The sequence below is a fragment of the Chelonoidis abingdonii genome, chromosome 2, assembly GCF_003597395.2.
Source record: "Chelonoidis abingdonii isolate Lonesome George chromosome 2, CheloAbing_2.0, whole genome shotgun sequence".
Classification (NCBI taxonomy): Eukaryota; Metazoa; Chordata; order Testudines; family Testudinidae; genus Chelonoidis; species Chelonoidis abingdonii.
Window position 1 is genome coordinate 119,802,820 of NC_133770.1, and position 27,693 is coordinate 119,830,512.

At 41.7% G+C, this 27,693-nt stretch overlaps 1 protein-coding gene across 2 annotated transcripts in view; it reads right to left on the reverse strand.

The window, feature by feature from the left end:
• Positions 1–27,693, reverse strand: part of LOC116816388 (palmitoyltransferase ZDHHC11-like) — a 103,282-nt gene that overhangs the window by 33,059 nt on the left and 42,530 nt on the right. For both annotated transcript variants that reach the window (XM_032765564.2, XM_032765563.2), the window contains exons 3-8: positions 17,914–18,092; positions 16,558–16,659; positions 12,766–12,890; positions 11,163–11,318; positions 4,919–5,040; positions 3,122–3,180 (exon numbers count right to left, since the gene is read on the reverse strand). In XM_032765564.2, coding sequence (XP_032621455.1) covers positions 3,122–3,180; positions 4,919–5,040; positions 11,163–11,318; positions 12,766–12,890; positions 16,558–16,659; positions 17,914–18,092 — 743 coding nt within the window. The remainder of the gene's footprint in view (positions 1–3,121; positions 3,181–4,918; positions 5,041–11,162; positions 11,319–12,765; positions 12,891–16,557; positions 16,660–17,913; positions 18,093–27,693) is intronic.

Here is a 27,693-nt window from a genome sequence, read left to right on the forward strand (position 1 = left end):
TAATATGGAATAGAACACTTGGCAGAATGGAACAAATCTGAGATTTCTTGGTTAGGGTGACCTCGATAAAGATGAATGTCCTCTCAAAGTTATTTTTGTTTCAGTCTATTCCTGTCTGTATCCCTGACAGGACATCCAAAACATGGCAGGATGCGCTATTAAAATCCATATGGAAAAAAGAAAGGAAAAAGGGTGGTTCTGTATAAAGTTGTGTATAAGCTTACAAAAGGGGGTGGACTAGCTTTCCCTAATTTGGCTTATTATTATTATTATTATTATTATTATGCATCACAATTAAAAGATGTGATCAACTGGATTAATAAAAGACCTTCCAAATACTGGGTGAAACGAAGATCGGAGCCCAAATATAGCTATTCATAGTAACTGTTGAGTTAAAAAGAAATTTAGGTCACTAAAATAAAAAATTAAAATTCACCCATTCATGCAGCTGACCGTAGCAGCTTTGGACATTTTTTTTTTTTAATTTCTTGTTGCCAAGGGCTTGTCCCTCAGCTACTTTAATTAATATTTCTTTGGAATAAATTCCTTATTAGCAGAGTGATTATTCATTGTGAGTAAGAGCTAAGATTACTCAAATCAAACAGCTGTTCCTCGGTCCTGATTTGAAATCGTACCAAGAGGTATGTAATAATGTAAACACTGAAATATGGGATCTTTATATTTACAAGTCAAACATTTTATTGTGAAATCTGGATATAAGGTGGCTCCATCTAGACCTTTAACCATATTGGAGGAGTTAACCCAAGAGCAAGCTGAAACAAAAAGTTTAATTTCTAAGATATATACAATTTTGATTGAAAAAGATGTTGATAAAAGGTGGGAGAGGGATTTGGACAAAGAAATTGATCTGGATGAGCGAGTATATCGTTAAGGGAATATACATCTTCAATTTGTGTAACTCAAAGAAAATGTTTATAAATTGATGTATAGATGACATTTGATTCCAGTTAAGAGTCATCATATTTTTGCTATTAAGGAGGTGCTTTGCTGGAGGAGTTGTAGAGAAAGGAGAAAATATGTGGGGAGGAGGGATAGCTCAGTGGTTTGAGCATTGGCCTGCTAAACCCAGGGCTGTGAATTCAATCTCTGAGGGGGCCACTTAGGGATCTGGGGTAAAAATCAGTACTTGGTCCTGCTAGTGAAGGCAGGGGGCTGGACTCGATGACCTTTCGAGTTCCCTTCCAGTTCTAGGAGATTGGTATATCTCCAATTATTTTAGTCAGAAGACGGAGATGGATGGCAGGAGAGTGATCACTTGACCATTGCCTGTTAGGTTCACTCCCTCTGGGGCACCTGGCATTGGCCACTGTCAGTAGACAGGATACTGGGCTAGATGGACCTTTGGTCTGACCTGGTATGGCCGTTCTTATGTATGTGGGAACACATGTTGTGTTTATGTCCAGGAAAAAGAAGGTTTGGGAAGGAATTATTAGAAGAGATTCATGTTATGACAAAAATCTAGCTTTCTAGAGATCCCCTGATCTGCTTACTTAATGCTCCAGTAAAGGATCTACATTTTAAACAGAATAACAAAATTAATTTTTTTTTATTGTTAGCAGCTAGACTTTGTATTGCACATTACTGGAAAATGTGATTCCTCCTTCTGTGGAATAATGGTATAGTAAAATATGGACTGTCCTTGTAATGGAGAAGTTTTCATGCCAAGCATATACACGAGAAAAGCACCAAAAAAAGGACAGGCATTTAGAAATGTGGTCATCCTTTCTAGTGTACCCAAAGGAGGGAGGATCCCCCATTAGCAAACCAGAATCTTCAACCAGGTTGTTCGAATATTAACCTGATCCTGAATATGTACAATGTAGCATGTAAATGTTTTATTGTACAGTTGCCTTAATAAAAAGATGGAAGGTTTCTAGCTTCAGGCAAGCAAGATAAATCAGGAATCATGGAAGAAGCCAGTCTCAACTTGCTGCCTCTATTGCAAGAAGTCATTTACTCTAACCTGTGCTCCCAATGTGATCTGCCTCCTCACTGCTTGTACCAAATTCCTCCTTTAAACTGGGAACCACTAATGGGGAGCTGGATTATATCAGAGAGGTCAGGCAGGAGAGAGGAGACTTGGGTTGAAATCCTGGCCCCACTGAAGTCAATGGGAGTTTTGATATGGATTTCAGTAGAACCAAGATTTCGCTATATGGTGTAAGGACTGGGAGATAAGGCCAACAGCAGAGTGCAGAGAGCATGAAGATGTCAATCATGTTGAGTGCTAGGATAACAAATTGGTTTCTCATTTGGGAGAGAAGGGGAAAGGAAGACAGATTTTAAGCCCTCCAGCACAGAGCTTTGTGGAGGAGTACACTCTACTAGGCTTATCATCCTGGACAGCTACCCTTCTATCTCGTCTGCCTCAGAAGTCCCTCTCTCACTGCCTGCCTTCTGACCAGCCTATCCTAGCAGGCTGTTTGTGCTGAGCACCGCTGCAGCCAGGAAAGCAGGCTGACAGCATTCCAAGAATGGAGACCACCATTTCCACTAAGTTCCCATTGTGGAGAAGTAAATTATGAGAAAAAAGGAATACTTGATTTTTTTTTTTTTTTAAATGCAGCCATGCTTGAGATGTTACCAAAGGTGTGTGTAAAGTCTGGAGTTGGTATGGACTCTAGTCTGTTAGATCTGAAGAGACAAAAAAGTGTTAGGCTCCCAAGACCAAATCTTATACAGGAGCCACTTTTCAAATGCTTCCTTTTCAAATCTTGCAAGACGATTGTCTGAAAACATCACAGAAAATTCAACTGTCCTCTAAGAAATTAATATGCTAAATTTGGTGAAGCAATCTAATCTTTAAGGTATTTAAAAGAGGGATTTTACCCCCGAATTTCCTACAAATCACAATATTACCTTTACTGTGAAGCTGCCACCACCACGATTGGTCTTTATATGATACAAAGTCATTATTGCTAAATACTAATAATGAGTGTGGTATTACACCACACATGATCCCTGCCCCAGACATCACACACTGATTTGAATCGAACACCAATTTTTAAATCTTCAGACAAAAGTTATTCACTGCAGTTATGCACAGCTAAGGGAGGCTTTAAACATGGATACATTCTATTTAATTTTATATTTAACTCACCCAGTTCGAGATGAAACTGAAACCTCACACTCCTTTTGTTGACTTGCTAAAGACAAATCCTAAAAAAATCCAAAAAACAAACAAAACCCCCACCATGTGTTAGAATTTTGTACCTCTAGACAGTCTCTAGACAATAGTTTTGGGAAGTTTTATATTGCTTTGAGCAAATGAGGCAAAACAAATATTTGTATAATGCTAATTAAATACATTTTTAAAATGGTTTGCTAATCTATTAAACAAATAAACAAACTCTTTACTTGTTACTGAATATGCCTCATCCTGTGGGTGGGCAAAATCTCCTGTTTTAATATAATAATTGATCTTATTTATCCAGCACTCAACAATATGCTAGGTATCTATCTCACAGGTATCTCTCTCACTCTCACACACACACAGAGTCTGTGCTGCAAAAAGCTTACGATCTACAGGTCAGAAACCACATTACACAGAAGAAAACAAGAAATGGGAAGATTAGAGAAAAGCAGGAGGAATGGGTGGCAACATTTTTACAGTAGGTTATGCATTCTTCTTAAAAGTGTGTAGATGTTGAGGTTTCATTTTAAATGTTGATAGGATCAAATGTTCAAAGCAATACTTGTACCTGAAAGTCAGAACACACGACATCTAGTAGCTCGTTGAATATAAAGATGGCTACTAAAGAAAGAAGTTATTATGATGGACAATGGCATTTGCCATTTTTAAGACCAAGAGAAGAGGCACTCATTCCCACATGAATACATTATTAGACTATTCACAGTCAGCTGCAAGATTTTTGTCTTCTGATGTTGTTGATGTTACAGTGTTGCCATTTATGATTTTAATCAGAAGTCATGATATTTGGTGCTTTTCTTAAACCTCCACCTCTTAGACTCAAGTGATTGAACAAGTCAGCTTTCATTTAAGCAGAAAAAAAGAGATAGCAAATTTATAGCCCTCATAATTGGGAAGGAAAGCTTGAAAACAAACCTGAAGAGCTCAAAAACTGGAAGGCAAATAAAAAGAATTCCACCTTAAAAACAAAACGGAATGCTCAGAATTTTTAAGCCAATCTCATACATTTTGGGGGGCATGAATCAAGACTTCTGAATGCTAGGAGGTGGCAATACCAATGAGACAGAGTTTTAGATTAAACTGCAGACAGTCCTCATCTCTTTTATAATGTTTGCCTTGTTTGCTTCTCTAGCTTCAGCTCAGAATGTTGGCTTTCTGTAGCCCTTCAGCTGCTAACTAGTAACAATTTTTAAATGTGGACACAAAGCTGAACTCTAATCATATGACCTCACTGTTTATGGTCCTTCTGTGCTTCAGCACCTCAACATTGGTGATTTTGCACTGCCACTTAGCTGGTGGAACTTTTCAGGTGGACATACTGAAAAAACCCAACATGCCCAGAATGCACATCCATATAAATGGGTGTGAAGGCAACAGTCTGGTACACCATCAGCTTGTTTTTTTAATTTAAACCTATTCTGGATGCAAATTGGTTTTTGCAGGGGTTTTTTTTTTGGTTTAAGGTCCATCCTTCATCATGAGATAGCACTTACCAAGCATTTACCAAGCTACCTATAGTAAGACAATTTGCCGGGGAAAAAAAAATCCCTTATCAGCATTTTAGCTGATTTGGTGTAAACTTTTCCTGAGCTCACCTGCTAGCTATCAAAGAATCCTTCCTTCTCAGGTGATGGAATTCCTAGATTTCTGGCCCACCATATCAATTTCCAACAGTAACTTTGCAGAACTCACAGGCACCAGAAAGAAGATGGATTTCTGGATGCAAGAGGGGGAACAAGGTCCTACCTGTAGGGGATCCATTCTAACAGATGTATTTTCTGTGATTTCCACATCACTTTCTGGCTCCCTGGTATTCTGCGTGCGTCGCTGCTCTGTCATATACTCAAAAGTACTCAGCTTCTTGCCCACTGTTTACAACAAAGAATATAAACTACAATTTAATTTAAACTTATCCCATGTAGCTAAGCAATTTACAGCACACACACACAAAAAACCCCACAGCACCACATTTTAAAGAGGAGATTATCCAACCTCCCTACATCACCTGAATTAAGGACCCACAATGTGTGTTTCTTTGTTTCTGCATTTATATTTAGCACACTTGAAAGGCCGTGAAGTGGCCATTTTGCTTCATCTCTATCATCAATACCATCTAGTCACCGTAGCACTTGGTAGAATTGTATTTCCTTATGGACATTCTGTTGTAATGAACTTCAGCTTCATCAATCATCAATCATCATCATGTGGGATTTGGCATTAGAAACTGTAAATCAACACACTTATAATGATGTAACAGTGGAAAAAAGTGTCCCTGAAATGTTGTACAGTGTGATGCAGCTGCAACCAGTTGTTACTGGCACAATGACAGACAAGTTTTCAAGAGGCTGCACTATACCATGTTCAGAGCACAGGAAGTCCTGAAAAGACTGTGAACACCTAATGTTTCTTTCAAAGAGGAGAAGATAGAGTTAAGAAGCTTCCATCTAAGCTTTGAATAGCAAGTAGAGCCGTTCAAAGTGAGCTATTTCATTCTGGCTGTGTCTCTGTGTGAAAGTTCTCTTCAATTTCAATCCATGCTGATGGAAACTTTCAAGTTTCACTTTGGAATTTCCTGTCAGAAAGAACCCAATACCACTGAGTACTTCTCCACACAAAGCATGGTCAATCTGTGGAACTCATTGCCAGGGGATGTTGTGAAGACCAAAAGTATAACTGGGTTAAAAGAGGAATTAGATAAGTTGATGGAGGAAAGATTCATCAATGGCTATCTGCCAAGATAGTCAGGGATGATACTCCATGCTCTGGGTGTCCCTAAGCCTCTTACACTGCCAGTTCCTGGGATGACAGGGAATGGCTCACTCAATAATTGCCCTAATCTGTTCATTTCCTCTGAAGCATCTGGCATTGGCCCCCATTGGGGGATAGGATGCTAGGTTAAACGGACCATTGCTCTGACCCAGCATGGCCATTCTTGTGTTCTTAAATAAAATGCACAACTTTCAACACTGAAAGCAGGCCAAAAGTCTGTGCAATTTTGATACAAGCTAAAAAATTTACCCCAATTTATTGTTAATCTTAGCAACTCTGTCTACATATATGATTGGTATTTCAAGATGGTGACGAAACATGAAACCAGATGAGATTCATGTGGTTTTACACTTCAATAAAACTTTCTTTTGTCAGTTTCTACCATCCAGTCTCACACAGTAACCAGATACTGGTACATTTCCCCAAGAACAAGGAAAATGTAATGGAGCAGGAATCTGATTGCTTTTTCTCATCCATTGTGTCTGATCAATACATTTTGAAATGAATACATTTAAGGAAAAACAAGTGATTTAACTTTTTAGATCTGCTTGCTGTACCAGTAGTTCTAGCAGATTTGGAAGAAAACCAAGCCACAAATTCCTTTCTCCCCTGTTCCTAATCAACAGCAACAACAGGACAAGTAGCCTGAAGACAAGAGGGAAAAAATCCTGATACCTTTTTAAACAAGTTTTTTTTCACCATTCCCCATAGCAGTTTCTGTGCAGGCTGAGGCACTGCTCTAGAGAAATAGGCTGTGTACAGAGGCACCCCTCAAAATTTTTCCATGTGTACACACTGTCAAACCCTGTGGAGCCATCCCCACTGCAACTGATGGCCCCAGCACCATGCCTGCCTGGTCAGCACCATCATCAGCCCTTGCCTTCTAGCCCAGCCCACCCAACTGCAGTGTTCCTTCCCACCTTGAGAGAGGATGCAGGCTGTTGGAAGTGGGGCAAGGATGGGCAGGCCCCTGGTGGGGGTGGGGGGAGTCCTGATGAGGAGGAGCAACACTGGCTGTCCCATTGCCCACTATAACTATGCCTCCTCCATCACGACAGAGGGGCTGTGAGGCCAGAATTGAGTGACATTGCGGCCCACACACGCATGCACACCACTATTCACTGAATTTTGGTCCCGTTACCCTCTTTTCACGACAAGGTTTGGTGAGGCCAAATCTGAATGGGTAGTGGGTCAGCTAGTGCTGCTTCTCCTTGCTGCTACCAGAGGTATGTGCGATTGCAGGCCCCACTGCATGGGTACCTGGAGCATGGGACTAGACATCATGAACCCCCTTTTTTTCCCCCTGCACCAAGGTTCTGTTTGTGTCAGGTCTGGGTGACCTCCTTATCCTTAAAATGGAATTTCTACACAAGGATTATCAGCAAGTACCTTTGCATCCATTCTGGAAAACAAGTACAACTGACTTGGTTAGCCTGTTTGGTAGTTCCCATCCCCGGACAATCCCTGTGCCTGACTCATGGATGAACTGGAAGTGCTTGCAAAGATCTGCAGGAGCTTGATAGGAGATTACTGGGTAATTCTGGCAGGTGTTTGGGGTTTTTGAAGCCAGAGTATTTTCCTTTTTCCTGCACTTGTGGAATTCCTGAGGCCGTTTTCACCGTTCCCTGTTCTCACTCTGTTTTCTTTGAGCACCTCACAGCCAACACAGCTGCCCTCGAGTCCAAGCCACGAATACAGTGCAGCTCTCCCTGCCTCCATGCGGGGGTCCCGGGAGCAGGGACATGTGCAGGGGAACAGCTGAAGAAGCAGCCCCAGATTTGTCCCCTAACTCTGGGAGCAGAGAAAGAGGAGCTGTGGCAGAGTTTAAACATGTGGCCAGTTCTGGGATGTTTGAAAGCACAGAAAAGACTGCCCTGCAGCAAGGAAAAGAGCCTCTCTGGGGGGCATGAGGTTCAGGTGACTCAGGAGGGGCTCCCTGGCTTGGAAGCATGCTGCCCACAAAAGCAGGAGTTAGAGCCATAAACCTATCAATACCCTGTCCAGGGGTAGCCAGTCAGCTACAGGAGTCCTCTCCCATGAGAGACTCCAGGCCCACTTTTCTGTTTTTCAGGGCACTGTGTAGCTTTCTCTACCTGCCTGAGAGAGAACTAGACCTGTGGTGAACAAGCAAGCCCCTCATATAGAGGGATGACACCACCAAAAGTGTTCATTGTACTGCCTCCACCTGCTGGCTGGGAGGTACTATTCCCAAACATCTGCACTGATTGACCAAGATTCTCTCTAATCATAGCCTGGCTGAGAAAAGTAGCTATAAAAGCAAGTATACAACAGTGTAATATTAAGTTGCACTAAAATAACTGTTTTTTCCTTTGTCAAAGCCTTTTACACATACTAGTTTATTCTTTTTGGGTGCATTGTAACAATAAAGTGCACATACTGTGCTTCAAAACATTAGAGTGGAATTATGTAGTCTCAGTAGCAATTCCATAGTTAAGGTGTTAAGACTTTTTCATAAAGCTAAATTTTATACCATTTGTCCTCTAACATCCATCAAAAAATGTCTTTCCACTTGATTTTTGTATGTTTGATGTCCTGCCAGAGAAGAATCGTGTATTCTAAAGCTCGAGTTGGAATATACACTGGCCATTTAAGATCTGAAACCTCCAAACATTACTAGTATTTCATTTTACAAAAAGTTTAACTTATTTGCCTTTTCACGCAAACAAATAAAAACAACAAACAACAACAACATTAGCCTATGAATTCCAAATGTGTTGCATTTACTAATCCTTAAGGAGAGTTAGCAAACCAGGTTCTATTAAAAACTTTGCTGGGAGGGAAAAACATTCCAAGTGCTTCAGAAATTCTTCACGGAAATGATAACTTTCTATCAAGAACCATGCATAGTTTTCAGCGTCATCGCAACCTTTATGCATGGATAGACATTTACGACTAGATCATAAACTATAGTGACAAATCCTGTACTGCCGGAGAGTTCTATTTGATGACACAATAAGTCACTTCCATCTCTTCTGCAAAGGAGAACTGACATGAAAAAATGAAGCATAGCATTATGTTTGCATTTATAGCAAGTGATTTCAAAGGGTGATTGTGGAAAGATACTATACGTTTCCTAATTTTCAAATGTTTGTTTGGAATTCAGATGTTCTAAAAACTTTATATTTAAATAAATAAATAAATCTCTATTTATCATCTTTACTAAATTAAAAGTTTTCTGGGAATAGAAGTTTTGTGGCTATTAAGTTCAAAGAATATTTGCAATGGTGTGGATTTTTTTGCATGGATATTTAATTATATCCTCCAACCTACCTACACAGCCCAAACAGTTAATTTTCAAGAGGTATGTGAATATCTATTTCAACAGGTATGGATAATTTTTAAATGTATCATGTTTTGCCAAAGCAATCAAAGGATGATTAAAAAAATATTATAAAAAGTCAAAGTCTGATTTCTTGAGTAATCATGTGACTATGGCAAAACATTATCAAGAAGCACATTTAAAAAAGTCAAACATCTTGATAATAATTATTTTAGTACTACCCCATACTCTGGACTTTAAAAAGAAAAACATGAAGAAAGCTAGGCTACTGGTGAAGTACTCTGGAACCTTTTATCTGATCAAATACAGTAAGAAGGTAAGAGAGTCACTCGAAAAAGCATAGAATGCTGTGGATTTCAATAAAGATGCACCCACGTCACTGGTAATTAATCAGTTTCCTTCTTGAAAAACGAGAAACACTCAAAAGCTCCCAATTTTTTTTTTTTTTTTAAAAAAAGCTTAGGTCAAAATATCTACAGAGAGAAAAAACACTACAATTAAAGTATGGAGTGCAGTTTTGCAACACACGCTGTACAAGAGAACCTTTCAATGCTTAGTGCACTTCTTGACATGCCAATATCTAAAATGTTTTTCCATCTCAGATATTTGAAAAAAGCTGGTTCTTCTCACCCCACATTCTTGCACAAACAGAAAGCACAACTGGCAAGGTCAATTGGCTATATGATCAAGTTCAAAACGCCATTACGTCTTATGTCACTTCAACTGAAGTGCATTTGTGGAAGTGAGGCAGGAAGAGCTGATGATCAAGAGAGGGGTGGAAAGAGGGAAGGTTCCATTCAGAAGCTTTGAAAGTACATGTACTTCATATTATTTTGAAAACCAGTTAGGGAAACAAATTTGGGGGAAAAAAAAAGTATAAATATTTTAAATGATACTTAAAATATATTTAGTTTGTAATTGCAAGAAGATGCTTTCAGCGATGCACTGACACTGAATACACTCTAGATGTTCTCCCCCACTCAAGTGGCACAGAGAAACTTTCAACTTCACTGTACCTAAAAAAAAAAACATTGGATGCATTTGCATTTTCTTGTTAATGAACTGTTATGTATATCCACCAAAGCAGTGGAAAATTAAAAATAAAATAAACAAATACTAAAGAAAATAGTCTTCCAGCACTTCTGAATGTCTGCATGTCAAACAATATGCAAATAAGAATCAAGTTCTTTTCTTTGGAAAACCGAACAGTTGAAGGGACACAAGATTACAAATATTGGTCCAATATTGACCAAAGGAAGATACTGAAAGATAGTTAACCACATGAAAAGTATGCATTTGTAGATTAATAGATTCTTAAGGCCAGCAGGGATTATGATTATCTAGTCATAAACTATAGAATTTCATCCCATAATTCATGCATCAAGCCCAGAACTTCTCATTGAACTATCATATCTTTAGGAAAGACATACAAACTTGATTTTAAAATGCCAAATAAAGTGCATCTTTGATCCCTCTTTAGACCTTCTTAAAAGTAAACCCTTTAAAAGGAAGCAGAACTATTTCTTTCCGCTTTCTAGGAAGGGTATACATTTCACTTTGTATGCAGAATCTTCCCCAGGGTGATGTTTACTCTTTGGTAATTAAGCTAATTCAAATAATCAAGTCTTTGTCTTTTTCTGTCATTGGTAAATTTCCTAGCCAAACTGCATTTGTGCATGCAAAACGTAATGCATTATTGGGGACAGAGTTACCTAACACTTTCTGTTATAACTCTCTGTTCTCAGTTGCTTATAACTAACACGCTTCAGCCATTGAGGCTGAAGTTCTCCAGACTTGGGTTTATAGATATTTAAAACAAATTAAAAAGACGGAACCTTTGTAGTCATTGATCACAACAGACTGAGAAGGATTTTCCTGAAACAATCACTGCCCACCTGCTTATAGAGAAATAGTACATACAGAGGTAAAGATGAAATATCAACAAGTGTCCCAGCAACAGAAGCGATGCCATTCCCAGGAGCACAGTGATCACTGCTATAGTCAGGATTCCAGCTGCTGTAATCTCCGCAGGAGCAACAGGGAGAAAGGCCAACCACGTGTTGTTTTCAATGACTCCTACCAGGGCAAAGTAAAGGGGGAAAATAAAACACCTCATCCTTCTGGTAATGGAAATAGGAAAAAACAAGCTACCCACAGTCTCTCCTACAGCCCAAGTAACTCTCTCTTAACAGCTGGGCTTTTTGACTGTTCTTTGCACAAGGCTATTCACCTCTTATTTGTTTTGATCGAAAAAAAATTCTAAAACAGAACCAGAAGGATAAATAGACTTCCTAGCTCTGTTTAATACTTGGACTACTCATGGGTCCTCAAAAACTGAAGAGTGCAGGAGTGTAACAGGCTGGGGGTAAAATTTTCCAAAGCAAGTAAGTGAATTAGGAGCCTAAGTCTCATTGACAGTCAATGGGACGTAGGAGGCTAAGTACTTCACCACTTTTGAAAAATGGTACTTAGAGGTGCTTTAGAAAATTTTACCCTAAAGCACTGTCCCAGCATTTCTGGAGATCTGGATTCACATCTTGATTCAGGTCACAGATCTAGCGGTCTAAGCCAGACCTACCTCACAAAGCTCTGGCTAACCATGGCACAATTACCTTCTGCTCAAAGAGAATCTCAGAAATGGAATGGTAGGAAAGTATTACAGGTCAGGATTAGGGTGTAATTAGAAGAGTTACATGGGGAAGGTTTGCATCACACACATCTGGCTCCAGCAAAGCTTCTATTGAATGAGTGCCAGATTGACCTATACTTCTCCCCCATCTCCCCAACTAATTTCTGGAAGTCTAGAAAACATACATCTCTCTAAATCATTTAAAACAGCCTTGAGTTTAAATCTCCATGTCCAGTGTTATGGAAGACAGAAAAATTGATATAAATATCTTTTTTAGATATTACTTATTTAAGAGTGTTTCTCATACAGCTAGAAACAAAATTTAGATTAGGGCCAGTAGAATATCTCAGTAATTTAAGGGTATTTTAAAGTACTTTAACTTTACATACTCTTCCTACATATCTGTGTGCACTCCTAAGTCATATGTATGCAGTAAAACTCCTCTAGTTGAATGTGAAGACAGTTTTAATTCATATGCTTTACACAGTAAATTAGTTGGCTAGATAGGCAAAACACAGCAGCCACTGTTGGACTCAGAAGTCCATCATATACAGAGATTTGTTTTATTACCAGGTCAGGAATATGGTGGTCTGTACACAGGGGTTATATTCCCTAATCTTGGGAAAAGATATGAAATCTTTAACTTTCACCAAGAAAAGCAGAAGAGACAGGCAGAAAAGAACTCACTTTAATTTCTCATCTAAAGAATGACATCTTTAACAACACAGCATCCTCCCAGCACTGCACTAGTGTCAACCTACAACCTTCTGACCAAGAAGTCCTACTGACATCTTCTTTCAATTAAGTTAATACATAACTGGATCTCTGGGAGCAGTACCATTAGACAAATTACATAAAAAGTACACAGTATATTTTAAGTCAGTAGAAAAATACTTTCAAACTGAGGAGCTGTGCGTAGTTCTGCTGGATTCACAAAGTATTGGATGAAGACATAAAGGATCACCAGTATCAGGAGGAAGACACCAAGAACAGCAGAGGCAACAGCGTTGAAGAAAAACCTATGTACATAACAGAAAGAAAACACTATACTCAGAGGATGACCAGACATGCAGCTTCACAGAAATGAAGCTTTCATGAACTACCACTGATTTAAGAGAATAAATATTTGTTTATTTATAAAATACCTTTCAAGTAAAAAAAAATACAAGTATGAAATTACATCATTCTCAGTTAAAATACTTCATTCACATCCTTAAACACCCACAAACAAATGAACACTTAACTCCTTCCACTCCCCACAGGCCACTGCCTCAAGAAAAAGCCTATGAAACCATATGCCTTAGGCATCCCCTGAAGGTCAAACAAAAAATTGGGCTCTGTCGGTCCAATGGTATTCAGCATCTTTGGCTGCTCACCAAACACAGCCTGCCTCCACCCCCAAGATGTTTAAACCTGATAGCTTGTGTTTCTCAAATGACTGAAGCCAAAGGAATAGAAGAGGCAAATTTGTAAATTAGCCAAGAAGGAACCAAACAACATAGGACTTCCATAGATGAAAACAGACAATCTGGGTTGTGCCGTGACAAGGGATCCCAGGTTCACCAGTGCTGTCAATTGTAACTTCAGTGGCTGTAATGGAAGAGAAGAAAACTTCCTTTTTGTTTCCATTACAGCCATTGCATAAAACTTCAAACATGATTTATGATATGATCAATCAGATTTGGAAGTTGGTTTCTGTTGCCAGCACTCAGCCTTCTGCTCTTCTCTTTCCATTACCTCTATCACAGGCTGCCTGAAGAAAAGGTTGACCTGTGGGGAGGGTGCAAAGCTGGGGGTATTAGAACAACCCTACTGACAGTAGAGGACAAATAAATCAGTGTCTAACCAGACCACTGGAAGAGTAGTCCACATGCATGGACACTGAATATTCTCCCTTAAAGAGTTTTGAAACCCTACTGGGCCACCTATCTTTGTGGTTAAGCAAATAAAATGGTTCCACCGCATCAGAGAGAGCAATGGGTAAGCCCTGATGCCAAACTAAAATGAGAACATTTACCATCCCCAGCCCCTCCAAAATCAGAGATCAAATCCAAAGCAAGCTAGCTTTAAATTGAGTGCCAAAACCCGTAGGGAGAGCCCCATGAATGCCATGTACAATATGACATCTAAGGTCACTCCTGAAGTATCATCCACATTTGCACTGGAATGACCTAGAATAATAAGCCTCTGGGTCCAACACACGGTTGTGGTACTTGAGCACAGCTACACTCCAAATCCCTTATCCATCCACTGCTGCCCAATAAACCCTAATCTGTCCCAATGGGGTATATGACCCCAGAGTATTTTATAATGGCAACAAGACTTTTTTCCACCCAATGACTCTCAGGCCATCTACAACATACCTGTTACCCCATGGGATTGAAAGCTTATACCCCACAGCCATCTGCTACTAGCCAGGGTAATGGGACAAGGTCAAAAGATTGTTCCACCCACCGACCAAATTAAATCCCTCTAAACATAGCCCCTATTCATCTCTCTAACATAGAGTAAAGAACCTCACCTACTTCTCATTTTCTCGAATCTGTTTTAAAGTGTGGCAGAACAAAGCACCACTTGAGTTACTCTGGCTTCACTACAAAATATGGACTCCTGTCATTTTCCACTCACACTCCTTTTGTTACTCTTCTGTTCAAACAATTCAGCTTTTTCTTTTCCATTCAGCTTGTGGCATTTTAAATGTGAAGAAGAATTTACACAATCTTCACCATAAACCCTATTCAGGGGCTGAAGCAGCTCGCATTTTGTTCTACTCTTTTTGTAAGTGCTCACATACATATCTTTATATATCCATAGAGTAGGTAGCGGGCTCTCACTTTGAAGCTTCTTTCCTCATGACCAATAGTTGGCTACTTTACAAACTGAAGACTGGCATGCAGAATTTAAAAACAAAGGGGATTTGGTAAAACAAATATCACTTGGGTTTGCTTCAGTCTATTTTACCTTCCTTACAGGAAGGTAAAGATTTATACAAACTGAAGAGAAAGCAGAGTACACCTCTACCCCGATATAATACGGTCCTTGGGAGACAAAAATATCTCACCATGTTATAGGTGAGACTGCGTTATATCGAACTTCCTTTGCCCCCGCTTCTTGTTCCCTGACCACCCCACCCAGAGACCCCTGTCCCTAATCACCCCCAGGATCCCACCCCGTACCCAACCCCCCCTGCACCCTGTCCCCCGACTGCTCCAACCCTATCCACAACCCCGCCCCCTGACAGGAAGCGGCGGGAAGCGGACCAATGTGGCCCAGCCCGCTACACGTCGTCAGCTCCCAGCCGCGGTGCTCCGCTTCCCACCGCCGGTAAGTGCAGGGAGGTTGGCGGAAAGACGCCTGCTGCACTCACCGGTGGCAGGAAGCAGAGTGCTGGCGGAGTAGAGCGAGCTGAGGCCAGGCTGCTCCACTTCTCGCCGTTGGTGAGTGCGGGGAGGTTGGGGAAGGGAGGCCCGTCACACTTACTGGTGGCGGGAAACAGAGAGATTTGGCCCCAACCCACTCCGCTTTCCTTGCTCCAGATGTATCACTAGGGGAGGGGGTTGGGGTTGGGGAAAGGTCCCGCACTCACCTGAGGTGGGAAGCGGAGCGCCACTGCTGGGAGCTGGCAGAGTGAAGTGGGCTGGGGCCGGGCTTCTCTGCCGCCGGTAAGTATGGGGCAGGGGATCCCTTCCCCCATACTCCCTCCCCTGAGTACACGGCTGGGGCCGGGGAGAAGGAAGTGGAGCAGGCTGCTCCCGGCCCCCCGTTAATCCCCCGGGCCACTCCAGGACTCTGGAGCCCCATAAATTGCTCCCCCCCACAGCTCCTGCCTCCTAGACCCTGGGGGACGGGGAGCCCCTGACCACCCCCGAGACCCTTTGCCTCTTATCCAACCCCTCAGCCCTGGTCTGGCACCCCTCACAAGCTGCTCAGAGCAGCGTCTCAGAGCTTTACTGCATTGTATGTGAATCTGTGTTATATCGGGTCAGGTTATATAAGGGTAGAGGTGTATATGCATCTCTTTTATTCACTCTGTTCTATGTAGTATAAAATCCAACAAAAGAAAAAAGGAAATGAATGTATTTACTGTATTCTTTTTGGACTGATGCTGCAAATTTGAATAAAAATGAAATGCCTACGGTACAACAAAAGATATTTTTTAAAGCACAAAGTTTTATTAATTACAGAATAGCAACAATACACTTAGTACAGATCAAACTACACCAACTAAGGACACTTATTTAATTCAAAGATCAAATCTTGCAAGATAAGAATTAACTCTCAGATTGGTCAGTGAACATATATCTGCCGTAACTACTGTGACTCAATATAGTGGTCGAGGAACTTCCTGGCTAGCACATAGATTGGTACAGTGGACTTATTAGAAACAAACTGCAAAACACAGTAAAAACTGGATGTTTCTGGGCCATATGGGGGAGGAAAGGGATATATTTAAAACTGATTTTCCAGGGAGGAGTCATTAACTTGACCTCACTTTTCCACCATTGAATAAAAGGCTGCTGACATCAGAATGTTCCCTCAAATCAGCCAATCTCTACCAAGCAGTTAAATGTCCTCAAAAGGGGGGGGGGGGGGGGGAATCATCTGGTTCATTGTGAAGTACACTTAGCACCCATTGATTTCTCCATGACAGATCAATATTATCAAAGCTTGCTCATATTGGCTTACCAGTAATTTCTGCCTCCCACACAGTTATTGAGCCACTTACAGTGGTGATCGAAGTCCGCAATGCACTTATTACAGGCACTACAGTGTTTGGCTTTTGGCCCTCTAAAAACAAAAAGATATAAATAAAATGGAATGAGAATTAGTCAGCAAAACAGGCCACACTTATGGAGACACAGGCAGTCTCTGACAGACAGATATCTTATAACAGATTTCTATATTACCTCCCAAAAACAAAGAAATCACAAGCAGTCCAAGACACATAGCCTTTCCCATCCCCCTACAATTCCTCACCCCTCTGCATTCTAATCAGGATTCCTCTGGCTGTCCTCCTATATGGCCATGCCACCAGCAAGAAGCACAGGAGAGACAGTCTCTCTGCTCTCAGTTTGTGTCTGATATCCCAGGATCCCTTGGCAGGTGGGAAGAGCAACTGCAGGTAAAGTCCCTCTAAGGCTATGCCTATATTATGGCTTATGTTGGCCTAATTGATGTCGCTCATAGGGGGTGAAGAAATCACTCCCCCCCCATTCCCTGAGCAACATAAGTTACACCAATTTAAGCATTGGTGTAGACAGTGTTATGTTGGCTGGAGAGTTTCTCCGGTCGGTTTACAGCGGCTACACTAGAGAGCTTACAGCAGTGCAGCTGCACCACTGTAAACTCTCTAGTTTAGCCAGGCCCTAATTCTCTGCAGAGCTTGGATGGAGCACGAGGTCACAGTGAGGATGTACAATCTAGAACAGCTGTGAGTGGATGGAGCATGCTCAGGGTAGACAGACTCTTTGGGAATTTAGCTGCCACACTCTTACAAGTCTCCACTAACTGTTTGCGAACAGAGATTATTCAGAAGTATGTAACTTGGCCGGATTTGGGCTCATTTTCACAGGGATGGCAAAAAGCACATCCCAGGGCAACTCTCCTGCCAAATTTCAAGTCCCTGCTCTGAAAGGACAGACCCTCAGCAAAAAGGTTTTTGAGAATTTTTTTTTCCCCTAATAAACATGGGCAGCGCAATATATTTCCCCCTGTTCTAAGAAACAGCCGAATCATGTTAGCTGAAACATTAAAATCTCCCTGGAGCAAACCCTGGTATGGAAAATTTCAGCCTGAAAGGTGAAGTCTTGTGAAAGTTAAAAGCAATTGAAAATAGGATCTTATAAGGGAATTGCCAGGCAACCTCAACTAGAAATGGTGCTAATTCAAAGCCACAAAATTTCTTACTAACAGGTCAGTTTCTCTCTAACCTGGCCAGTGGAAAAATGACTTCACAATAGTAAAGAAAAATATAAAACGTCTCTGGATTTAAAGAAAAACACAATCTTGATCTTTTTGATATGTTTTTACTGCATAACTTACACATCAACTTCACAGAGATAACAGTGCTGGTTCTGAATGACGTGCTTGTGCTTGCCTCTGTCAAAGACTGGCATGGGGCTGCTGTAGTTTTTCTTGGCCAGCACATTTTGATCTGCTGGGTCAATGGTGATGGCAACAAGGTGAGCAACTAAGTGATGCGCAAAAAGGACACCGATCACCTGTGTTATTGTTAGTTAAGGAGCAAATAAGTTTTTAGGATAAAGAAAACTCACAGAGATGAAGATCAAGGATATACCCCCTTCAATAGCTTCTGCCCAATACATGCCCCTGTACCATTTTAAAGAGTCCCTCCCCCCGCTGCCCTATGACTTGTAAAATGGAAGAAATGTAGGTCTAACTTCCATGGCCCATGTTCCTTCTCTCCCTCACCTCCCAGTTGCCTGTACACATTTTCAATATTAAAATGAGTGAAATGCATTTCAGTTTTACTTTATCTTAACAGAAGGGACAACTACCTCCCCCTCCCTCTTCCCCGACACACACACACACCCTCACAATACAGGCAGCACATTTTTTGGGTGTTTTGTCCAGGCTATTTTTGTAAGTCCCCAGGCAATGGGGCCACCATTACTTCTTTTGAGAAACCATTCTATAGCTGAATACAGCTTATTTTCAGATTCCCCTCCCCCCAATTCAATATAATTTTGGCTCTTACCATTTCTATTCCTTACCTATGAGTTGTGACAGATGCCTGTAACTACTGCCTAATATTTATAAATAGGCATTCCTTCAGACTTCAAGAAGTCCTGTAGACTTAACAGAGAACAAATTAACAAGGTTCTATTCAAGTTACTCTTGAAACCTGTTTAGATTCAATTTACCCCCTCCCAAGATAAAAGCCACGGAGGAACTCTTGGGAGAAAACACCAAGAGGATTTCAGTACATTGCCTTGATAGGAATCATATTTTACCCACACTCCAGGGTTGCCAACTTTCAATTTGATCACTAATCTCGTAATATTTGTTTTTTTCCTTAAAGCCTCAGCTCCTGGAGCCAGTTGATTATGTAAGACTTTCGGAGAATGGGTTGGGAGCCACAAGCAAGGACCATGGGACATGAACTGGCAGTCAGGAACTTACTGTTCCCCCTTTCCCGAGAGGTAGTGATCCTGGGTTTTGGAATGTGCCAGTTACTTGTTAGAAATGAAGTTAGTGACAAAGATTCAGGGTATTTCTTATTCCCATTTATTTATTTACAAATGTTCACACAAGTATGTTTACCTGGGATAGAGCAAACAGTTCCAAGAAGCTCACTTGCAAAAAAACCAAGTCAAGTTATCGCTTGGCAAAGCAACTCCCTTTCTAAGCCTTGACTGATCTGTGTCTCACTTTCTGCGCACTGTCTTTTTCACATCTCCCTACACTCTCACCTGGCGAACTTGTCAGCCCCAAATCACATGGCACGACCCCTAAAATTCCAAATACAGAGCACGAATATTCAGTTTCACCTGAATTAGCTAAGCACTTTGTCTAGCTGCTTTGCAACATAAGAAAGTAGTTCAACTATAACCAGATCCCCAAGTATTCCACAGAATTCCCCTCTTGCTACAGAAGTTAGTTGTGCAATCACTAAGCACACAATAGCGAGAGGCAAATGGATTCTCTTTTTGCACTGGCTGATTTTAGTGATGATTACCCCCCCCACACACACACACCACACACACTCCAAAAAAACATCAGACATCCACCCTTGAGTACCACACAGTAAACAGATTATTTTGTGCTAGGCTTAAGTCATAGAGAGAGAGTCATCAAGCTGCTGTAGTTTAGTAAATGAGCAGAATTCATTTATGAAGCACTGAGAATAGCTGCCATATCGTGTTTTTGTTTTGTTACCATGGTAGCAATTACCAATACTTTTGAAGAGAATGAATACTGTGACATGACAGAGAAGGACAATAGGAAGGTGTGTTTTCTTAACCAGAGCAGGAAGTCTCATTGTGTGCCCCAAAGCAATAATTTCCTACATTGTTTAAAGTAGAATTATTCCCTATTAGACACAGAACAAGCACTGTATCACTGTGCTAGATCTGATTCAAGAATAAACAAAGCCCAGGGAGCTAAAATAGAAGTTACAAAAACTTTGCCTCTTCACAAGTCTGTACTACAGTTTAAACTTTGAGAACAGAAGATAAGGAAACTCAGCATAATACAGAAACATTTTTGGTGTGATACACAATAAAAAAAATTGCTGGATACAATATTTCTAACAGAGCACCAATTTTGGTTAAATCTTCTTTCAAAGATTTAAATCTTAGTCTCTGAGATGAAGTCTCATAGGCAACATCAGGATATATTACATGACTTTTTTAAAGTTATTTTGAAAATGATACAGTCACAGACTTAAAACAACCAGCAGAATTCTAAAGTATACCTCACCTGTAAGTCTTCTGGCCTCAAGAAGGAGATAAACGAAAAACCCTTGCGTATGTACGCATAACTTGATCAATTTTTCACCTAGCAGTTCTTTAAATAGTAATTTTATTAATGATGTGTTTCCCAGGTTGAGGAGGAAGTAGCTCTTCTACATCTAACTGGTGATAGATATCATCTAAGCATTCTTCAAAAAGCAGAGAGATTGAACTCTGAGTGCATGGGCCAAGAAATATACACACAATATACTCTTTTTTTTGTTTTTTTTTAACCCCACATGCAAAGCATGCCACACACCCCTCACCCCCTCAATACACACATCCTTTGTAAGGCACAGTTTGAACTCTGGATCCACTCCCAAATACAGTTTCTTGTTCACCAGAAAGGAGCAGCTGGGAAGGCTGCAGGAACATTGATGAGAATGACCTGTAGCCTGCCTTAAAACAAGTTGTTATTACCACAAAAAGCCTGCCAAAATATGTGTGTACCTGAGATCCATGAAGTATGCTTTGTATAGTCACACTTTTATATCTTAGATATGCAGAATAAGCATTTAATAATGTGCCATTACCTTAAGATTACTTCTGTTGAAGACTAAAATATTAGTTTTCCTCACCTGTTTTTATGTAATTGCAGTACTTCATTATATAGATTGTATTTTTCATATAAAAATGATATGTTCATATATATAAAGCGTACATATATACTTCACACTCACACAGCTATATTATATACATACACACAGATTTCTTTGCATGTTACATAACACAGGCTTTCCAGCTATCTCACTCATTGCATGCAAAATTCTTCTCAGAATGGTACATACAGTATCCAAAATTTTTCGTTTAGATAACCATAAGCTACATTACACTACACAGTATAGCCTGACACATCAAAAAGATACCCCTCCTCCCAAAAAACCCCCTGACCTATCAGGGCAGTTATAGCAATAAAACTTCCAATGATGAATAAAGGGTCAGATTCTCAGCTGGGGTAAGTCATTGCAGGTATACTTAAATCAAAGGAGATACGCTGATTTACACCAGCTGTGGATCTGTCCCAAAATTCTTAATCTCTATAAGATTATTTTTTATTCAGACATAAAGGAGGGCAAAAAGGTTATTTTAATAAGTTTGAACTCCTCATCTGACCTACCACTTTCTTCCACAAGTGCAAATAAACCAATTCAGTTTGAAGCGAAAACATTTCTTACTTCACTGTCAAAAACTAAAAATATAAATTTTATCTTCCATTATTTCCCAAAATTTGGCACCAATATTTGGCATTTCTTCCATTAGAAGTATGAAATCTTTATGTCCTAGTTTGCATTTCCTGGACCTCATCAGGAAACGTAACAACATGATGACACTTAAAATCAGCCTTCTTTTAGTTTTGAACTTGTTTCTAAAATACAAGTTTAGATTCTTATTAGTTCTTATTAGATTGCAAAAAATTAAAGTTCTAAGAAGCCACTCCGTCTACATGCCCCTCTAAAAATTTCTATATATTGGGAAACCAGAAGCTTCTTCTATGGTTAAGAAAGGTTCAACTTTCACATTTAAAGCTGTTAATGATATTGACAGGGCCATAAGAGGATTATCTTGATCAGCTCCTCCTTAAAGTCTAAAAGCCAAAGGTGGCAGTGCTGTATTCATGATGCAGAGCCTCCAAACTGATGCAGAACAACATTATCTTAAACTATTGTACTGGAGAGGGTCCTATAAAAATCTGCATATCGGTTTTAATTTGATTGTGGTCTTTAAAGAGATCTGTATGATCTCTCTCAGTTTGTTCTACAGATATGCTGTAAATTTTTTAGTTATTACTATCTGAAATAAAAAGCATAATTTGATCAAAACACATTGAAAATGTGATGTCCATGTGCTTAGTGTAACCCCTTCCTCATAAGATCTAGACGAACTAAATCCAGCCAATAGATCATCTGCACAAGAGAAAGATTCATCTTTAGAGGGGGAAAAACACCTTCAGACAGTCTCTCTCACCTCTGCCCATGTAATTGGGACTTAGCAACCAACTGCTTCCTTAGTCCTATATTACCATGAAAGTGCCTTACCTTGGGAAGTCTTTCAGAGAAGGAATGACTCCCAATTCTAGTCAAATCGGGATTAAAAAAAAAGCTGCAGTTTATCGAAGTAAAGGGAAGGCAGAGGAGAAAGGAAGGCAGAAATACACTTCTCTTACACTTATTAAAAGGCAAGGGGAACTTTCTCTATATGAGAAATAAAAATTCCAAGGATTCTTAGACTCCCCCAATAGTCACTTATTTTTCTGATCTTTCAGGAAACACCCACCTGAACCTCAGGGCAGTAACCCTCCCTTTTCCCCAAACAAGCCTTAAAATCCACTCTCTAATATGCAAGAATATCAGTTTCCTTAACAACAAACTACCACCACCAAAAAAAGCCCTCAGTTGCTCTGTTCCAAGGACCCTCCCCCGGGCAATGACAGCACTAGCAAGAACCAGTAAGGACATCGGCAGAGTGGACTTCAGCCAGGCTCTTATTCTTTTCAAACATGTGAACATGGTATGCAAATTGAATTTAACAGCTATTTCCTATGAAGTAGGAAAAAACAAAAAAAATCTTTGTTGTAAGATTATATTGCGTTTCCAGTGTAAAATCTGATTTTGACTAGTAGAGGAGATAAACGGCACCACTAATGCACTGTTTTCCATTATAAACACAACATTTGACTACACACATATTTTATCCCTTACTATAAGAGTTATCATGCTGTTATAAGAAAACTGTAATGACATCATATCACTTCCTAGCAACAATCTATGTTTAGTATATAAACAGTACATAAATTACTGGTGTATTGATGCTTTCCCTGTCATAACATTGTTAACTCCTCCCTCACACCCCCATCTCAGTCACAGGAATTTCAAACCAGTTTCAAATGTCCCTGTTTGAAGGTACTATAGAACTCAAGACCCTGACTCACGATTTAATGAAGAGCAAGCACCGTGTAAAGTCATCCGATTAGAAGCTGCTACATGTTACTCAAAAGCTCACTATAAAAACGCTAGCATTTTGTAAGTTTGCTGTCCACTCTGAGCAGTACTACTGCTGAGTTGAGTTTTGATTCTGCAATGTGCAGGATGCCCTTCATTCAAGAAGCACTGCAAGTGAGCAGTACACCACAGAGTTGTGCCCCAAGTCTCTTTTGCATTAGACCAAGGTGGAGGGGGGGCGGGGAAATCAGTCTTTTCAGCCTGAGGCTCAAACATAAGATTTCTCAAAGACCAAGGGGGCTACAGTTTGTACTTGGGAGCAGATTTACTTCCCTGTTCCACTCTTTCTGGAACACTCAGGCCCTGGCTACACTTCAGAGCTTAGAGTGCTGTGGCTGCAAGCGCAGACGCTGTGAGCCAACGGGAGAGAGCTCCCCCAGTCGACTTAATTACTTTGGCTCCCGTGAGCGGCAGTAGCTATTTCGGCGGAAGAAGCTCCTCTGCAGATATGGTGCTGTCCACACTGATGCTTAGGATGGTGTAACTTACATTGCTCCGGGCATGGCTTATTCACACCCCTCAGCAACATCACTTGGACTGACTTAAGCTGTAGTGTGCACATAGCCTTAAGCTGCTCGAAAGGGAGTGGAAACTACCCTTAAGTCCCTGGCTGGGGATTTCTCAGCAGGTGTGGAAACAGCATAGTGTGCTCCTACACCTCTCTCTCCCTCCAGCCCCTAGCACAGAGGGCATCCCAGGGTCATAAGGGAAGGGAGAAGGGTTGGAGCACACTGCTTACTCTGCTAGCATGTGATACCTGGGCATCTCAGGCCTGGTCTACACTACGCGTTTAAATCGATTTAAACAGCGTTAAATCGATTTAACGCTGTACCCATCCACACTACAACGCTCTTTATATCGATTTCTGTACTCCTCCCAGACGAGAGGAGTAGCGCTAAAATCGATATAAAATATCGGATTAGGGTTAGTGTGGACGGAAATCGACGTTATTGGCCTCCGGGCGGTATCCCACAGTGCACCACTGACCGCTCTGGACAGCAATCTGAACTCGGATGCAGCGGGCAGGTAAACAGGAAAAGCCCCGCGAACTTTTGAATTACATTCCTTGTTGCCCAGCGTGGAGCTCGATGAGCACGGGTGGCGATGCAGTCCCAAATCCCCAAAAAGAGCTCCAGCATGGACCGTACGGGAGATACTGATCTGATCGCTTATGGGAGACAAATCTGTTCTATCAAACTCCGTTACAGAAGACGAAATGCCAAAGCGTTTGAAAAAAATCTCCAGCTACAGAGTGCTGCATACAAGTGTAACGGAAAGCCAAAGAATCAAATGACGCTCATAGGAGGGAGGAGGGGTACTGAGGACTCCAGCTATCCCAAGTCCACAGCAGTCCTCTGAAAAGTATTTGCATTCTTGGCTGCCTCCAATGTCTGTAGGTTCAAACACAGTGTCTGGTGTGGTTCAGGGAATAGTCCTCAGTTTCTTCCCCCGGCCCACCACGTGAAAGAAAAGGGAAAGAAATCATTTCTGACTTCTTTCAATGTCATGCTATGTATTACTGAATGCTGCTGGAGATGCGATGCTGCAGCCGTGAAGACAGTATCTGCTCCTCTCCCCTCCCCGGTGGTAGACGGTACAATATGACTGATATCCATCATCGCCATCAGCCCAGGAGTGCTCCTGGCTGGCCTAGGTGAGGCTGGCCGGGGGCGCCTGGGTAAAAATGGGAATGACTCCCAGTTATCCCAGTAGATGGTACAGAACGGCTGGTAACTGTTTTCCTCATAGCAACTGGGGCTGAGCTTCAATCAGCCCCCTCCCTTTCCTGGTAAAGAAAAGATCTGTACTGCCTGAGCTGTCATAGCAGCAGCATCCTGGGCTCCTCTCCCCGCACCGCTTATTGTCCTGCCTGGACTGTCATGCCCCGGGAGGCTGCCTCCCTCATTTTATCTCACTAACAAGTCTCTGTTCTTATTCCTGCATTCTTTAATAACTCATGATACAAATGGGGGGGGCACTGCCATGGTACGCCCAGGAAGGTTGGGGAGAGGGAAGCAACGGGTGGGTTTGTTGCAGGGGCACCCCCTGTGAATATGACAGGGAGCAGCTGTGCTCTGATACACTGGTCCTCTAGTACACTTGCCCCTTATTCTAGGCAGGACTGAACTCTATTTTAGAAACCATAAAGGAGGGATTGACTCGGGAGTCATTCCCAATTTGCTTTTGTGCCCCGGCCGATCTCAGCCAGGGGCACTCATGATAGCAGTGGACAGTACAGAGGGGGAGAGAATACCCGTCATCTCATTGCCAGTTTACTCGGCAGTAGACGGTACAGAACAGCTGGTACACTCTCTGCTATCAGCAAAAGCAAATGAAGCTGCTGTGTAGCGCTGGAGTATCCCTCTGTCCGCGGCATCCAGTACACATACGGTGCTGGAAAAAAAAAAAGCTGAATGGGCCCTCATGGTTTGCCGTCTATGGCGTCTGCCCAGGGCAATCCAGGGAAAAACGGCGTGAAAGGATTGCAACTGTTGTTTCCCGGAGGAAGGAATGACTGATGACATTTAACCAAAGAACCACACCCAACAAGATTCAACCCAGAATTCCAAGGGGCAGGGGAGACTGCGGGAACTATGGGATAGCTACGGAATAGCTACCCACAATGCAACGCTTCAGAAATCGACACTAGCCTTGGACCATGGACGCACAACGCCGAATTACTGTGCCTAGTGTGGCCGCGTGAAATCGAATTTATAGTATCAGTTTTATGAAACCGATTTTAGCTAATTCGATATTATCGCGTAGTGTAGACGTGGCCTCAGGGTGCGTTAGTCTGCTTTGGGACAGAAAGTCAGAGTGCAGTAACTAGTTGCTGTTTCTCAGCTTCTTTTTTTCGCTTTCCCTTGAGCGTTCCTGGGTGGCTGGGCCAGGGAAGAAATTAGCTAGGCACTTCCCCAGGCTCAGGCAGAGTCAGGCCTGGTCTACACTATGACTTTAGGTCAAATTTAGCAGTGTTACCTCTATTTAAGCCTGGACCCATCCACATGATTAAGACTTTCTTTTCCGACTTAATAGGCTCTTGAAATAGATTTCTTTACTCCACCTCCGACAAGGGGATTAGCGCTGAAATTGGCCTGCCGGATCTAATTTGGGGTAGTGTGGACGCAATTCGACGATATTGGCCTCCAGGAGCTATCTCAGAGTGCTCCATTGTAACCGCTCTGGACAGCGCTCTTTACTCAGATGCATTGGCCAGGTAGACAGGAAAAGGCCCGCGAACTTTTGAATTTCATTTCCCATTTGGACAGCATGGCGAGCAGAGGTGACCATGCAGAGCTCATCAGCATGATGTGCACATTGCCGGGTCAATTTCTTGTTTTGATCCACTCCATCTATCTTTTACATCTTAGGCTGGCAGCAGATGGTACAGTATTACTGCTAGCCATCATCATCTCCTGGATGCTCAGCAAAAGATGGGAATGACCTGGCTGAGTCACTCCCATGTCCGCCCAGGCGCCCTGACTGACCTTACCGAGGTCAGCTAAAAGAGCACCCAGGAGTATGACGACGATGGCTATCAATCATAATGCACCATCTGCTGCCAAAAGGCAATGAGCTGCTGCTGTGTGGCAATGCAGTCCCACGTCTGCCAGCACCCAGGAGACGTACGGTGATGGTGAGCTGAGCAGGCTCCACACTTGCTGTGGTATGGCAACTGCTCAGGTAACCCAGGAAAAAAAGGCGCAAAACGATTGTCTGCCGTTGCTTTCATGGAGGGAGAGGGGGGCCTGACAATATGTACCCAGAACCACTCGTGACACTGTTTTTGCCCCATCAGGCATTGGGATCTCAACCCAGAATTCCAATGAGCAGCGAAGACTGCGGGAACTATGAGATAGCTACCCACAGCGCAACGCTCCAGAAGTCGATGCTGGCCTCGGTACTGTGGACTCAGTCCGCCAACTTAGTGAACTTTAAGCATTTTGTGTGGGGACACACACAAATCGACTGTATAAAAATGATTTCTAAAAAAACAACTTCTATAAATTTGACCTAATTTCGTAGTGTAGACATACCCTAAGTCAAGCACTTATTCTGCTCTTGGTAGTGCTCCCACTGCCCTAGAAGGGAGCAGCCAGAACTCCCCTCCCCTTCCTCACCTATGATGATGGATACACTTGTGTCACGGTAAAATTAGGCAAAATTCACAGAGAAGTCATGATAAAAATGTACAGTCAGGGTACAGTCACAGTGGGATTGAAGCCCAAGCCCCGTCATGGAGGGCTGAAGCCAAAGAAGTCATCTGGAATCTGTGACCAAATCACATCTTTACCTATGACACAGCAAATGCTTAGAACATTCCCGAGTTGAGATGTGTGCCAAAGCTG